At 45.7% G+C, this 15,759-nt stretch overlaps 1 protein-coding gene across 4 annotated transcripts in view; it reads right to left on the bottom strand.

Moving 5' to 3' along the window:
• ggt5b (gamma-glutamyltransferase 5b) overlaps window positions 1–12,693 on the bottom strand; it is a 42,140-nt gene extending 29,447 nt beyond the window's left edge. For 3 of the 4 annotated variants that reach the window (XM_066650344.1, XM_066650343.1, XM_066650345.1), the window contains exons 1-2: window positions 12,373–12,693; window positions 2,545–2,672 (exon numbers count right to left, since the gene is read on the bottom strand). In XM_066650344.1, the coding sequence (XP_066506441.1) occupies window positions 2,545–2,672; window positions 12,373–12,539 (295 nt within the window). In that variant the 5' untranslated portion in view covers window positions 12,540–12,693. Of the gene's footprint in view, window positions 1–2,544; window positions 2,673–8,156; window positions 8,303–12,372 lie in introns of those variants that run through there. The other variant, XM_066650346.1, reaches the window with a different exon arrangement.
• Window positions 12,694–15,759: the final 3,066 nt, after the last annotated feature.

Raw genomic sequence — 15,759 nt, 5'->3', positions numbered from 1 at the left:
AGCGGCACCCGCTGCTCCAGTCCTCGAGAAGGCGGCTTCCTCGGCCGCTCCAGTCCCCGAGAAGGCGGCTTCCTTGGCTGCTCCAGTCCCCGAGAAGGCAGCTTCCTCAGTCGCTCCTGTCCCCGAGAAGGCGGCTTCCTCAGCCGCTCCTGTCCCTGATATGGCGGCTTCCTCGGCTGCTCCTCCACCTGTGACTGTGGGCCCAGCCTCTTCTGCACCTGTGACTGTGGCCCCGGCCGCTTCTGCACCCGTGACTGTGGCCCTGGCCGCTTCTGCACCCATGACTGTGGCCCCGGCTGCTTCAAGTCGTGTTTGTAGGTCGGCCCCAAGGACTTTGGGGCCGATCCCTAGAGCTGTGCCCAGGCTGGCTTCTCGGACAGCCCCACAGACTTTGCCAGCCCTGGGCACACCCCAGTTGTTTTGGTTCCCCTGTCTGTCCCTGTCCTGGTTCCTGTCTCTATCCTAGTCCCTGTCACTGTGTTTGTGTCTGTCCCCATAAACATCCTGGTCCCTGTTCCCCTGCCAAATCCTGTCCAGTCCCCTGTTAATCCAGTCCAGTCCCCGTTTCAACCCTCTGTCCTGTCTCAAGTCTTGTCTCCAGTCCAGTCCTCATTTCAACCCTCTGTCTGGTCTCCTGTCCATTCCCAGCACCCAGTCCCATCACCTGTCCTGCCTCATGTCCAGTCCCAGTCTGTAATCAAGTTCAGTCCCCTGTCCATTCCCAGTTCTCCATTCCATCACCTGTCCCGTCTCCTGTCCAGTCCAGTCTTCCGTCTCAGGTCCTGTCCTGTCCTCAGTCTTGTCTCAGTTCCTGTCCAATGTGCAACCCCAGTCTCCTGTCACGTCTCGTGTTTCCACTCCCGTCCTGTCTAGTCTGTTCCAGTCCCTAGTCCCATCTCCTGTTCCATTTTGTAAGTCACCTGTTCAGTCTCTTGTTCAGTTTCCTGTCACCCCCCTTTGTCAGTCTCCTGTCCTGTCCCGAATTCAGTCTCCTGTATCCGGTCCTGTCTTGTCCCAGCTCCTGTGTCTGTTCCTGTCTTGTCCTGAGTCCTGTCACCCATTGGTTAGTTGTCTTTTCCTGTCAATTAAAATGACTTGCTTAGTTTAATCAGTAACTGATGGCTTACTTCTTTCACTTGATAAGGGATGTATCTCTACTCTGATGCTGCTTGACCTTAGCGCAGAATTTGATACCATAGATCATGTGATACTACTTGATAGGCTGGAAAATCTGGTAGGAAAAAATGAATCTGCCCTCTCTTGGTCAGATTTATCTGACCATTATCAATTTGTTTATATGATTAATAAATCCTTTAATCATACTTTAGTTAAATATGGTGTTCCACAAGGGTCAGTGCTTGGCCCTGTTTTGTTCATGCTCTACATGCTGCCACTGGGTCGACTAATCCGTAAGCATGGGATTCAATTCCACTGTTACGCTGATGACACACAACTGTGTATATCAGCCAAACCTAATGATGTCGCTTGTCTACGTAAAATAACAGAATGTCTAATTGACATGAAAGACTGGATGATGCAAACTTCCTCATGTTAAATTCTGATAAAACTGAGGTCTTGTTACTAGGTACAGATACTCAGATACATTCACTCAGAAATGCTGCTATTAATCTTGATAATTCAACAGTAAAACACAATACCATCATTAAAAACTTAGGGGTAGCTTTTGATTTGACTCTCACATTTGATACCCTTATATCCAGTACAGTCAAAACTGCCTTCTTCCACTTATCAATACTGCCAAAACAGTAACTTAAATGATGCAGAAAAACTAGTGCATGCATTATAACTTGTCTAGACTACTGCAATGAGCTGGGTTCTCTTGCCTGGCCCGTGGATGATTTTTTTGCAGGACAATTTTGCCCCTGCTTTACCATGAACCTACTAACCCCTTTATTTTTTCCCCTTGTCTGGTTTTCTTTCTCCTGTCTCTTTCATGCATTGAGATATCCTGTTCCTGCAGCTCTCCTGTTGTTGCTCAAGATCTTGGCTTTGTCTCATCTACAGTATCATGCTTGGCTATTCATGAATGATGTTTTATCTCAAATTAACTCTGCATCTGCCTTTACCTCCCACAAAATCATTCACCACCTCCTCCTTCCTCATACTCATATATCACTAATATTTTACTTTCACATTACTATAACTCATTTATCTCTATCAGTTCACTTTTATTTCTGTTCTGTTCTGTTCTCTGCTGTGTTGACCCAAGGAGGATGGGTTCCCCATATGAGTCTTGGTTCCTCCCCAGGTTTTCCCTCCTCCCAAGGCTTTTTACTTCTGAAAGACTCTGCCTCTCTGATTTGTTCTAAACCAAATCATGTCACTGATCTGTTGCCAATTGACCTTGTTTACTTTTCTGAAGCATTACATACATTTACCAGCCTTTTGTTGCCTGTACCATATTTTTTTGAATAATAAAAATGGGCAAAAACAATAAAATTTTCCACTTTCAGCATGAACCTGTTAAGATGAAATGAATATATAAATAAGAATCACAGAGCTGTTTTTTATTTGTGAACGTACCTTTGTTGTCCATAATAGTGAAGATGGCTCCACCCCCAAGGCCCATGCTCTGAGGGTTTACCAATGCAGTACACACCAACGAAGCGATCGCAGCATCTACTGCAGACCCCCCCTCCATCAGCACATCTCTGAAAACACACACAAATATACACACACCACCACATTGTCAGTGTCACTGCAGCGCTGAGGAGGATCCACCACCACATCACACCTGCACTGTGGGGGTCTTGTGGGGGTCCTGATCATTGAAGAACTGTGAAAATGGGCCAAACAAAATATGCAAAAAAACAGAATGTATTTCTACAATTTGCAAGTAATCAGAGTGACTGGTGTGGTCAGTGGAGCTAAGAGAACGGACAGTGAGTTTAGAAACAAGGTGGCTTTATTGTTATGGCTAATTGGTGTGTAATCAGTAGTAAAGAAACTGGAGAAGTTTCGCATTGCCCCCTGAGCACTGAAGTAAATCACTAAAGAGAGACAGTAGAATAAACATCAGAGCAGGAGGCGGACACACAAATAATGTTTGTTTGGACATTCACAGACCTACAGCGCTGACCACTGTCACCTCACCAGTTCAGCATTTCCCTCTGGATATGTGATAGAAGTTGTCAACAAAGAAACAAGCATGGTCGATGTGACCTGGTGAAGAGGTTAAAGTGCAGAATCACTTTCAGTAGCCAGTGACGCAGGAGAGTCCTTAAAGCAACCACTGGTGTCAAGAAACATCTGCCCCATATCCTTCCTGAGTCCAGAGGAATAACCAGGCAGTTAATCCATTAAACCCCAGAATGTACTGGACATATCCATAATTAAATTAAATTCAGTTCAGTGTGTGAACATACTAGAATGTGGTAATGAAGTTATTTAATAGTTACAATGATGACCTTTAAATTTAAACATTTTGTTCTAATCCTTAATAGCCTTGGGATTTCAGGACTCTGCTATTGTGAAAGTCTCAGCAGGAGGCAGAAGTTATCCCCCTGCCCTAGCCCCAGCCCCCGCCCCCACCCCCGCTCAGCCCCCCACATATAATGACCTGAATTTTTTTCAAGGTTTCACCCTGAGTAACTTTCCCAGGAATCATTGATCACTAAAGTTAACATTGGAATTTTACCAGAAAAGACATCTGCTATTTGTGTAAACACCATTTACACACACACACACACACACACACACACTTCTGTAATAACTCAGCAAGTTTATCACTGACACACGTACACACACACACACACACACACACACACACACACACACATACACACACACACACACACACTTCTGCAATGATTCAGCCAGCTACTCATTTACACCCACACCCACACTTCTATGATAACTCAGTCAGCTTCTCTCTCTCTCTCTCTCTCTCTCTCTCTCTCTCACACACACACACACACACACACACACACACACACACACACACACAAACACTCACTCTCACTTATACACTAAGTCCATCAGCTTTAACCTCCACCACACACTGGCAGTAAGACAGATGATGGAGGCTTGTTGGACAAAGTCTGGTTGGATGATGGCAGGTTGGATAGAGGGTGGTTGGATGGAGGCTGGTTTGACAGTGGTTGGTCAGATGGAGGCTGGTAGGACAGATGATGATGGGATGGATGCTGGTGGGAGAGAGGTGTTTTGGATGGTGACTGCAGACAGGGGTGTGGTCAGGGCAGCAGTCACTCAGCAGTGATTGGTCAGTGGCATGCCTAAAGTTTGAAGCTGCTGAGCATGTCCACACACTGAGAAGGTAATATTCAGCGCTGCTGCAGACAATGAATCCTGGTTTGAGGATGAATGGACTGAGAGATGTGTGCTCAGTGTGTCTCGTTCATTTGACACATATGGAGCTGCAGCTCAGAACTAAAACTCACCCTCAACCAATCTCCATCCAGACAGTCCCTGACCCTCACACATCTTCCTGAAGATTCCCATTTGAATGATCTGAGTTTGTCCTGACCCTAGTACACACATTTTAGTTGAATGTCTGAGTGACACCTGTGTGAAGTGAGCTGGGAATTTTCCAGAGAATCACACTGTATCTCCTGCATTTGCTGCACAGTTTCCAACCCCTGCCTGAACCACACACTGCACAGGCTCTGCCCCCTACTTTCACCCTGTGAACATTTCCAGCTGTGGCTATATGTGTGAAAGGGCAACCTGATTCCTCAAAGACGTTTTATGGAGTTCCCATGTGAAAATGGCCTCACACACACACACACACACACACAAACACAAACACACACAAACACACACACACACACACACTAATTCTCATTCTTTCTCTCTCTCTCTCTCACACACACACACTAATTCTCATTCTTTCTCTCTCTCTCTCTCTCTCTCTCTCTCTCTCTCTCACTCTCTCACACACACACACACACACACTTTCACAGTTTTTGGCCTTTACCCAAACTCTTGAGAATGAAGATGAATTTAGTCACAAGCAGAGACACATCCTCTGTTCCACACTCTGCTTCAGAGATATACATGTTTACCACAGAGCCTCATCTTTTTATTCTTATCAATTCACCACCTCACCATCTCACCACAACACCACACCACAAGACCATCTCACCCCTCACCACAACACCACCTCACCACCTCACCACATTACCCCTCACCACAACACCACCTCACCACCTCACCCCTCACCACAACACCATCTCAACCCTCACCACCTCACCACCACACCACCTCACCATCTCACCACAACACAAGACCATCTCACCCCTCACCACAACACAAGACCATCTCACCCCTCACCACAACACCACCTCACCACCTCACCCCTCACCACAACACCATCTCAACCCTCACCACCTCACCACCACACCACCTCACCATCTCACCACAACACAAGACCATCTCACCCCTCACCACAACACAAGACCATCTCACCCCTCACCACAACACCACCTCACCACATTACCCCTCACCACAACACCATCTCACCACCTCACCCCTCACCACAACACCATCTCACCACCTCACCCCTCACCACAACACCATCTCAACCCTCACCACCTCACCACCACACCACCTCACCATCTCACCACAACACAAGACCATCTCACCCCTCACCACAACACCACCTCACCACCTCACCACCTCACCACATTACCCCTCACCACAACACCACCTCACCACCTCACCCCTCACCACAACACCATCTCAACCCTCACCACCTCACCATCTCACCACAACACAAGACCATCTCACCCCTCACCACAACACCACCTCACCACATTACCCCTCACCACAACACCATCTCACCACCTCACCCCTCACCACAACACCATCTCAACCCTCACCACCTCACCACATCACCCCTCACCACAACACCATCTCACCACCACACCACCTCACCATCTCACCACAACACAAGACCATCTCACCCCTCACCACCTCATCACAACACCACCTCACCCCAACACCATCTCACCACCACACCATCTCACCACAACACCACACCACAAGACCATCTCACCCCTCACAACAACACCACCTCATCACAACACCACCTCACCCCAACACCATCTCACCACCACACCATCTCACCACAACACCACACCACAAGACCATCTCACCCCTCACCACATCACCCCTCACCACAACACCATCTCACCCCTCACAACAACACCACCTCACCCCTCACCACAAGACCACCTCACCACATCACCCCTCACCACAACACCATCTCACCCCTCACCACAACACCACCTCACCATCTCACCCCTCACCACAAGACCACCTCACCACAACACCATCTCACCCCTCACCACAACAGCACCTCACCACCTCACCCCTCACCACAACACCACCTCACCACCTCACCACATCACCCCTCACCACAACACCATCTCACCACAACACCACCTCACCACATCACCCCTCACCACAACACCACCTCACCACCTCACCACATCACCCCTCACCACAACACCATCTCACCCCTCACCACAACACCACCTCACCACCTCACCCCTCACCACAACACCACCTCACCACATCAACCCTCACCACAACACCATCTCACTCCTCACCACAACACCATCTCACCACAACACCACCTCACCACATCACCCCTCACCACAACACCACCTCACCACATCACCCCTCACCACAACACCATCTCACCCCTCACCACAACACCATCTCACCCCTCACCACAACATCATCTCACCACAACACCACCTCACCACAACACCATCTCACCACCACACCACCTCACCCATGACCACAACACCATCTCACCACAACACCACAACACCCCCTCCCCACAACACCACCTCACCACAACACCACATCAGCCCTCCCCACAACACCACCTCACTACAACACCATCTCATCCCTCACCACAACACCACATAACACCTCACCCCTCACCACAACACCACCTCACCACATCACCCCTCACCACAACACCATCTCACTCCTCACCACAACATCATCTCACCACAACACCACCTCACCACAACACCACATCAGCCCTCCCCACAACACCACCTCACCACAACACCCCTCCCCACAACACCACATCAGCCCTCCCCACAACACCACCTCACCACAACACACCTCCCCACAACACCACCTCACTACAACACCATCTCATCTCTCACCACAACACCACATAACACCTCACCACAACACCACATCAGCCCTCCCCACAACACCACATCAGCCCTCCCCACAACACCACCTCCCCACAACACCACCTCACCACAACACCACCTCACCCCAACACCATCTCACTACAAAACCACATCAGCCCTCAGAGCAGTGTTTGCTTGTGTCATATAGGGAGAGAATCTAATTGTAATGAGTTTGAATGAGGACTGGCTTTATCTGTGATTTCTAGTGGACTGCAGATCCCTTAATGACTAATGGTCCTCTCATTCTCAAACACGCAGAGCTTTGACCCATGTAAGCACAAAAGACTGATTCATTGTTTATCGAAACACGTTGCCTTCATTTCATTAATCATTCTTGTTTAAGGTTAGTTTTTTCCCCTAAAACAGTACAACATTCACCAGATAAATATCATGAACTGTAAACCACATGTTTCTGAATTCAGGTTTGTCCCTTATTCCTTCTGACATGAAAGGCATTAATCAGAAGTGTCTTACACTTCACATTAGTAACATCCTAATCTTCTGGGAAGGCTTTACACCAGATTTCAGGACATTGTTGTGAGGATTTCATATCATTCAGCAACAAATATATGTGAAGTCAGATGACGTTTTTGGGTCATTACCTCAAGTATGATGTATCACAAATACCACTCCAACTCCTTGAATATGATCTGAATGTTACCCCATTATTTCCCAGAACACAGTGCAACTTCTCCACAGCACTGTGCTAATGTAATAATGTGCGTGTGGGGGGGCACATAGGAGTGGTCAAGGATGGAGGTAGATGCAGGAGACAGAGGGAAACAGTCACATGACAAGGGGAGCACAGAACATTAATTCATTAATTCATTCATTGTCTGTAACCACTTATCCAGTACAGGGCAGCATTGGGTCACTGGGTGCAAGAATCTCTCAGTGCAAGGTGGGAACACACCCTGGAGGGGGTGATAGTCCTTCAGTGTGCAATCCACCTACCAATGTGTGTTTTTGAAGCATGGGAGGAAACCGGAGCACCCAGAGGAAACCCACGCAGACACAGGGAGAACACGCCACACTCCTCACAGACAGTCACCCGGAGGAAACCCACGCGGACACAGGGAGAACACACCACACTCCTCACAGACAGTCACCTGGAGGAAACCCACGCGGACACAGGGAGAACACACCACACTTCTCACAGACAGTCACTCGGAGGAAACCCACGCGGACACAGGGAGAACACACCACACTCCTCACAGACAGTCACCCGGAGGAAACCCACGCGGACACAGGGAGAACACACCACACTCCTCACAGACAGTCACCCGGAGGAAACCCACGCGGACACGGGGAGAACACACCACACTCCTCACAGACAGTCACCCGGAGGAAACCCACGCGGACACGGGGAGAACACACCACACTCCTCACAGACAGTCACCCAGAGGAAACCCACGCAGACACAGGGAGAACACACCACACTCCTCACAGACAGTCACCCGGAGGAAACCCACGCAGACACAGGGAGAACACACCACACTCCTCACAGACAGTCACCTGGAGGAAACCCACGCAGACACGGGGAGAACACACCACACTCCTCACAGACAGTCACCCAGAGGAAACCCACGCAGACACGGGGAGAACACACCACACTCCTCACAGCTCAGCCGGAGCGGGACTCGAACCCACGACCTCCAGGTCCCTGGAGCTGTGTGACTGTGACACTACCCTGTAATGGGTGTAAAGGGCTGTTTAGTGGAAAGTGGAAAGTTCTGAGTTTCTTGACAGAAAAGGAGCATTAACATTTCAGATCATAGCTGAGACACAGAGGAAGCAGACATAATACAACTTGGGAAATCACAGTTCAACAAGAAAACAAGAAAAACAAACAAACGATAAAACACCAGGAGAGAGGGAACTCAGCTGTGTTCTCTGCTCTGGGTCAATCACTGAACTTTCAGAGTCACTGACCAAGAGGAAAATGACCATCAAATCAAGGGCAACAGACTCTGAACTGAACGTGGGACAGTGTGTTTGTGTGTGTATGTGTGTAAGAGAGAGAGAGTGCAAGAGAAGACAAAAGAGAACAACATGCAGAACAACAGAAGAACTACATGTTGTAGATACAGAGTGAACATTTTTAGTCAGGCTGTGTATTGTATATAATTGAAATTATAAGAAAATTATTAAAATAATAAAAATAACCCTAACTCCAGCAATCCACAAAAACACAATACAGGTAACATCTCAGCATAATTTGACACTTACAACGCAGTGGTGTGGACAGAGTGTGGTGATGTAAAAAGAGGCAGAGTTTAATACTCTGTCTTTTGTGAGGTATTTGTTTATTTGTTTGTTTTGGGGTGTGGTCACTTTAAAGCAGCCGCTCCAGACTCGACTCACAGTTTATAATCCTGATTATCACATCAGACTTCCATGCCCACACACTAAACATAGACACTGCCCTCATTGCTCTCTCTTTCGCTCTCTCTCTCTCTCTCTCTCTCTTACACGCACACTCACACACAGGATTCACAAAGATACTGAGTCATGTATAATTTATAACACAACCCTACAACTAACACTGAATCCTAATCCTTATAGTTAAACCTAGCACTAACACTTAGTCTAAAGCACTGTTGCTCTGTCTCTGCCCTGTCTGAGCCAACGTGATGGGGGTGCTGATGGTTTCTGTTTCAAAAGAAATATTATACACATATTTCATGCAGATTACAAATTAAACCATATGTGAGTCACACTATATGAATGTGCAACCATAGTGTACTTTAATAAGTACAGTGCCTAACTAAAACAGTAGGTAAGATATTAGGATAGGCTAATAGATATACAGGGTGGGCCATTTATATGGATACACCTTAATACAATGGGAATGGTTTGTGATATTAACTTCCTGTTTGTGGCACATTAGTATACGGGAGGGGGGAAACTTTTCAAGATGGTGGTGACCATGGCGGCCATTTTGAAGCCGCCATTTTGGATCCAACTTTTGTTTTTTCAATGGGAAGAGGGTCATGTGACACATCAAACTTATTAGGAAGAAAAGCAATGGTGGTTTTAACGTAACTTTATTCTTTCATGAGTTATTTACGAGTTTCTCTTTGTTTACAGCCATTGACATGTCTCAGAGGTTAACACGTGAGGAGCGGATAGAAATTGTGTTGATGTCTGGTGAACGCAGTAACCGGGGCATTGCAGCAGATTTCAATGCAAGACACCCTACGAGACCAACCATCTCCAACGCTACAGTTAGCAAACTGCTCGCCAAGTTTTGTGAAATTGGTTCAGTGTTGGAGTTGCCAAAATGTGGACGCATGAAAACTGTCGCTAATGAAGAAACATCAGTGGCTGTCCTAGCTTCATTCAGCAAGAGCCCACAGCATAGCACTCGCCGCATGTCACTGGAGAGTGACATCAGTCAAACATTCCTTCGGCTTCTCACAAGTGGCACCCTTACAATCTCCAGCTGCTGCAGCATCTCAGCGAGGATGACCCAGATCAGCGCACTGAATTTGAGAATGGGCAAAACAAAAATTGGAGCAGGACCCTCAGTTTACACCGAAGATTTTGTTCAGTGATAAAGTAAACTTTTATGTGAATGGTGAAGTTAACAAACAAAACCACCGCTATTGGTCTGACACTAACCCACATTGGATAGATCCCTCCAAGACTGTTGGAACAAAAAAACTGATGGTATGGTGTGGTATATGGCGTACAACGATAGTGGGGCCATTCTTCATCAATGGAAACCTCAAGGCCACTGGATATGTGAAATGATGATGTGTTTTTCCAGTAAGATGGTGCACCACCAAATTATGGGTGTCAGGTCCGAGAATTCCTAGATGAACAGTTTCCTGGAAAGTGGATTGGTTGTCGTGGGCCAGTTGAATGGCCACCAAGGTCTCCCGATCTGACCCCCTTAGACTTTTATCTTTGGGGTCATCTGAAGGCAATTGTCTATGCTGTGAAGATACGAGATGTGCAGCACCTGAAACTACGGACACTGGAAGCCTGTGCTAGCATTTCTCCTGCGGTGTTGCTATCAGTGTGTGAAGAGTGGGAGAAGAGGGTTGCACTGACAATCCAACACAATGGGCAGCACTTTGAAGACATTTTATAAGTGGTCAGAAACTTGTAAATAACTCATGAAAGAATAAAGTTACATTAAAACCAAGCATACCATTGTTTTTCTTGTGAAATTCCCAACGAGTTTGATGTGTCACATGACCCTCTTCCCATTGAAAAAACTAAAGTTGGATCCAAAATGGCCGACTTCAAAATGTCCACCATGGTCACCCCCCATCTTGAAAAGTTTTCCCCTCCCATATACTAATGTGCCACAAAACAGGAAGTTAATATCACCAACCATTCCCATTTTATTAAAGTGTATCCATATAAATGGCCCACCCTGTACATCAGAAAATGCTCCCAGCAGAAGTATAAGCAGCAGATATGCACAGGCTAAAGCCCCGTGTGAGGGGAAAGATTCGTTAATTTTTGTAATAATATATTGTTTATAAATCTATACATTTTTCCACATCTGATTCAGCAGTTTCAGTCATGGAACTCTGAAGGAAATAACAGTGAGCTCAGATTGTAAAATCCACCAGAAGAAAACAAATTTACTGTGAAAAACACATGAAAATGTTTAGAATTGTGGGACAGGTTTCGATAGGTAACATAACGGGTCATAACCACTGTGTAGCTCTTACAGAGAATGTACAGCCTCAGACTCTGAGTCCCACCACAGACCACACTCAGCTGTACATTAATGAAGTAAACCGTACGTAGCCTGAGCCTGGTGTTTACTGGTAGATTTTTAATTTATTCAGATTTCAAATGGTGATCTCACATATAAAATTTTTTGTGAACACTCATGTGGATACAGAGAATACAGAATTATTAAATTATATATGGAACAATTCATAACAAATAATTAATTACAAATAGCTGATGATAAATAATTCTAAGCATATACTTAATAATTCATTGTCTATGCTAAATTATTCACAGTGGATGCTAAATTATTCATAGCAGATACTAATAAATCCATATTGGATACTTAACAATTTAATGGCAGATTATTCAAAGCAGACTTAGAATAATTAGTTATTAATGATGGTGTGTGCGCTTGTGTGTATATGCAGGTTTGTGTGTGTGTGTGTGGGGTGTGGGTTTTTTTTGGTCTTACCTGCCGATGTTTGAACACCTGAGTGAGTCGGCTGCGATTGCAGCGTGTGTGAACTGTCCTCCAGAACACACACACCTCAAATACACCACCAAAAACACACACACTAACACCACCACTAATAGCAACACACACCACACACACAAACACCTGACCCGGTCCTTTGCCATTACTGTCTATACACACTTACCCTTTAATAAGTCACTTTAACCCTATACACCCTTTCAGTAAACATACACACACATAACATGTCATACACACTCTATACACAGATTACATTGAATGCATAATCTATCCTCATACCACAAACACTCTAAACACTAACTCACTACACACACTCACTACATACACTCAATCAGAGCCATGCATTAACACACACAGTCACCGAGTTACTAACTCAACACCATACAGAGAAGCTGAACAATCCCCACCCTTAACTCCTCCCATTTCCCCTCACTCCACTCCTCACACACACACAATCATTAAGCTAGTTACTCAGCAACACATTCAAACAGAAAAGGTGAAAAACCCTGCTTTCACTCTCCTTCAGTGTCCATTATAAACACACTCTCACATGCACACATTCACCACATCACTGATGCAGCACCACACAATTTTACAGATGAGCTGAGATCATATAGGTAAAGGAAATATACATGTAGGGGCTAGTGCAGACATTCTGAATTAATCAACACAGGGATATTTAATCTGAGAGCTCCATGGTGGCTAAAATTTCTTTCCACACTCCAAAAATATGTTGGTAAGTGGATTCACTGAGTGAAACTGTCTGAAGGTGTGTGTAAATGATTGGGTGAATGTTTGAATGACTGGGTTAGTGTCATGACCGGACAGAGAGCAGACACGTGGATCACAGGTGAAGTGTTTATTATAACAAAAGTCCAAAAGAGTGGTCAAACACAAGAAGGGGTCAGTAACAGCAAGCAAAAACAGAACCTTAAGTACGTACCAAAACTCACAGAAACAAAACAGGCAGAGTCCATAGCCAGAGAAGTCAAAAATACAGGAGGTACACCGCAAAAGACGATAAAGACAACAAAAGGTTGGCAATGAGGACAGACAAGGAGAACAAACTTTGTTTGCAGGGACGAACCACAACAATACTTGGCAAGGACCAAGACTGTGAACAGTGATTAAATTAGGATTAAACAGGTTTATGTGATTATAACTCACGTGAATTAGACCGGCGTAGTGTCATGTGACATTGACTGGGTGTCAAGTGAGCATCTGGTGAATTCTGGGATATGGAGTCCAGAGATCAAATCAAAATCAAAACAAATTTATTTTTAAAGTGCTTTTTACAACTGGTGTTGTCACAAAGCAGCTTCACAAAATTCCTGTAACGAAAGTTTTGACATGATATGTAAAAATGTAAAGAATGTAAAGATGAGAGTCCTTGTGAAACAGGCTTAGGCAAGACCATATTGATAGGAGAAGCGGACATGACAGTTAGTGTGTGATGACCTGTGATGGACTGGTGTCTTGTCCAGGGTGCGTCTCTGTCTAGAACCCAGTGATTCCAAGTAGGCTCAGTTACAGAAAATGAATTCTGGGCTTCCAGCCCCTTTTACAGACTGTTATGGAGGCTGGTATCATGAATCTACAAAAGGTAGTGAGTCTTATTTGTTCAGCTTCAGTTCTCTTAGATAGTCTCCATGCTCAAGTATTTTGATATAAAACTTGGTTTCACCTCAGCATCTTTCTATAAAACACCAGCACTGGTGACCCCAACGTCTGTTAAAACAATCCATTATGCATATGCCACAGCACTCAAATTACTGGACTTTGGGAGTATCAGGATCGCGAAGTCGGACTGATGGAGGCAGATGCACACGCTAATAACACAGACGTTTATTTCAACAAAATAACAAAACAAACACAAACAGACTTGAGGGCAAACATGAAGCGAGGAACAGATGAGGCAGACTAGGACAGGAAACGTGACAGCTGAGAAACAAAACAATACAATAAGAGGAATTGGAATGAGAACATGACTTGGAATGTAGAACAAGAACATGACTAGGAATATAGAACAAGAACATGACTAGGAATACGAACAAAATGAATGACTGATCTGAGGAAATGACACAAGGGAACTTAAATATGATACAGACGAGACACACCTGAAACAGATAACGAGGAGGACGGACAAGGAGGCGGAACAAAGGCGGGACATGGGCAGAGACATGGACAATAACAAACAGAGCCATGTGCTGAGAGAGCGCATGGCAGGGAAAACAGACCTGACAGGACGAGGGCGTGACAGGGAGGAGCATGCAGCCATTTGCTTTGCTCAACCTGAGGTTAAGCTTGCCACATTAAGGATCAAAGATGGTGAGTTTCCTCTAGGTTCCACAGAGAATGAATATGAGGATTTGAAGATGCTTCTCTCACAAATGTTTCCTCTGTCTGAATCAGACAGCACCCACTGGCTCCTCTCATTGCTTGGTTAAACTATCTGGGTTTATCCTGTCATCTCCTATCAACTCCCCAATTCCCATGTAGTGGAGGAAGGCCCAGGTATGCTGGGGCTTTTTTAGACTCTGGATCTAAATCAAGAAGTGGACGAAAGTTTCAGCATTTGACTGTCTTTCTTCAAAACCTTACATTCCATAGCAGTGAGCTGTGAGGACCTATGAAACACACACACATACCTCCCAAGTGGGCGTAATGGCGCCACATAGAAAACAGCGGTACGGCCGAAAGGGCGTGAGTCGCTTCGGAAGAAAAATGTGTCAGAGTTTAAGAGTCATAGAAATCTTCTGAAAATTTGAGCAGTTGAACGGAGTCGACTCCCCACCTCCTGAAAGACTCTGATAACGGCCCAATCTTATGCAACCGAACAAGGGACGCCTTGAGTCAATTTAGCATTTCTTAATTTAGTGATTGAGTCAGATAGTTAAACCTGTAGAAATAACGTTTTTATGGCTAATCAAAGCAAGTGAAACTTATTTTTGGCCAGAATAAGATACCACCTCTGAGATTGGTGAAATTTTTTAGTATATGAATTTTATAATTTTTATAATTTTACCGACTTTAAGACAACACTTCTGAAAATTCGAGAGAAGAGAGCCTCTTTCGATGCCCCCTTTCGGGGACTCCCAACCAGGACATCGAGCCGAGAGGAAATTCTTCAACTGATGTCACAACGCTCTGAGGGCGCCTGAAGCGGCTTGCCACTCCCCCGTGAGTGACGACTCCTTAGCGAGCCCCGCCTCAGCAGCTCCCACGAGGAGAGTCTTGGACTCTCTGCTGCCACCGCAACGGAACCGCTGTACCCATCGGTTGGTCGACCTGTGCAAAGAGTACGCTAAAAATATATCATTTTCAGAAGCTGATGTCTAATTAAGTCTCTTGATAAATTTACATATT

This window comes from Hoplias malabaricus, chromosome 18, assembly GCF_029633855.1.
Source record: "Hoplias malabaricus isolate fHopMal1 chromosome 18, fHopMal1.hap1, whole genome shotgun sequence".
Lineage (NCBI taxonomy): Eukaryota > Metazoa > Chordata > Actinopteri > Characiformes > Erythrinidae > Hoplias > Hoplias malabaricus.
This window is presented reverse-complemented; position numbering and strand designations above follow the sequence as displayed.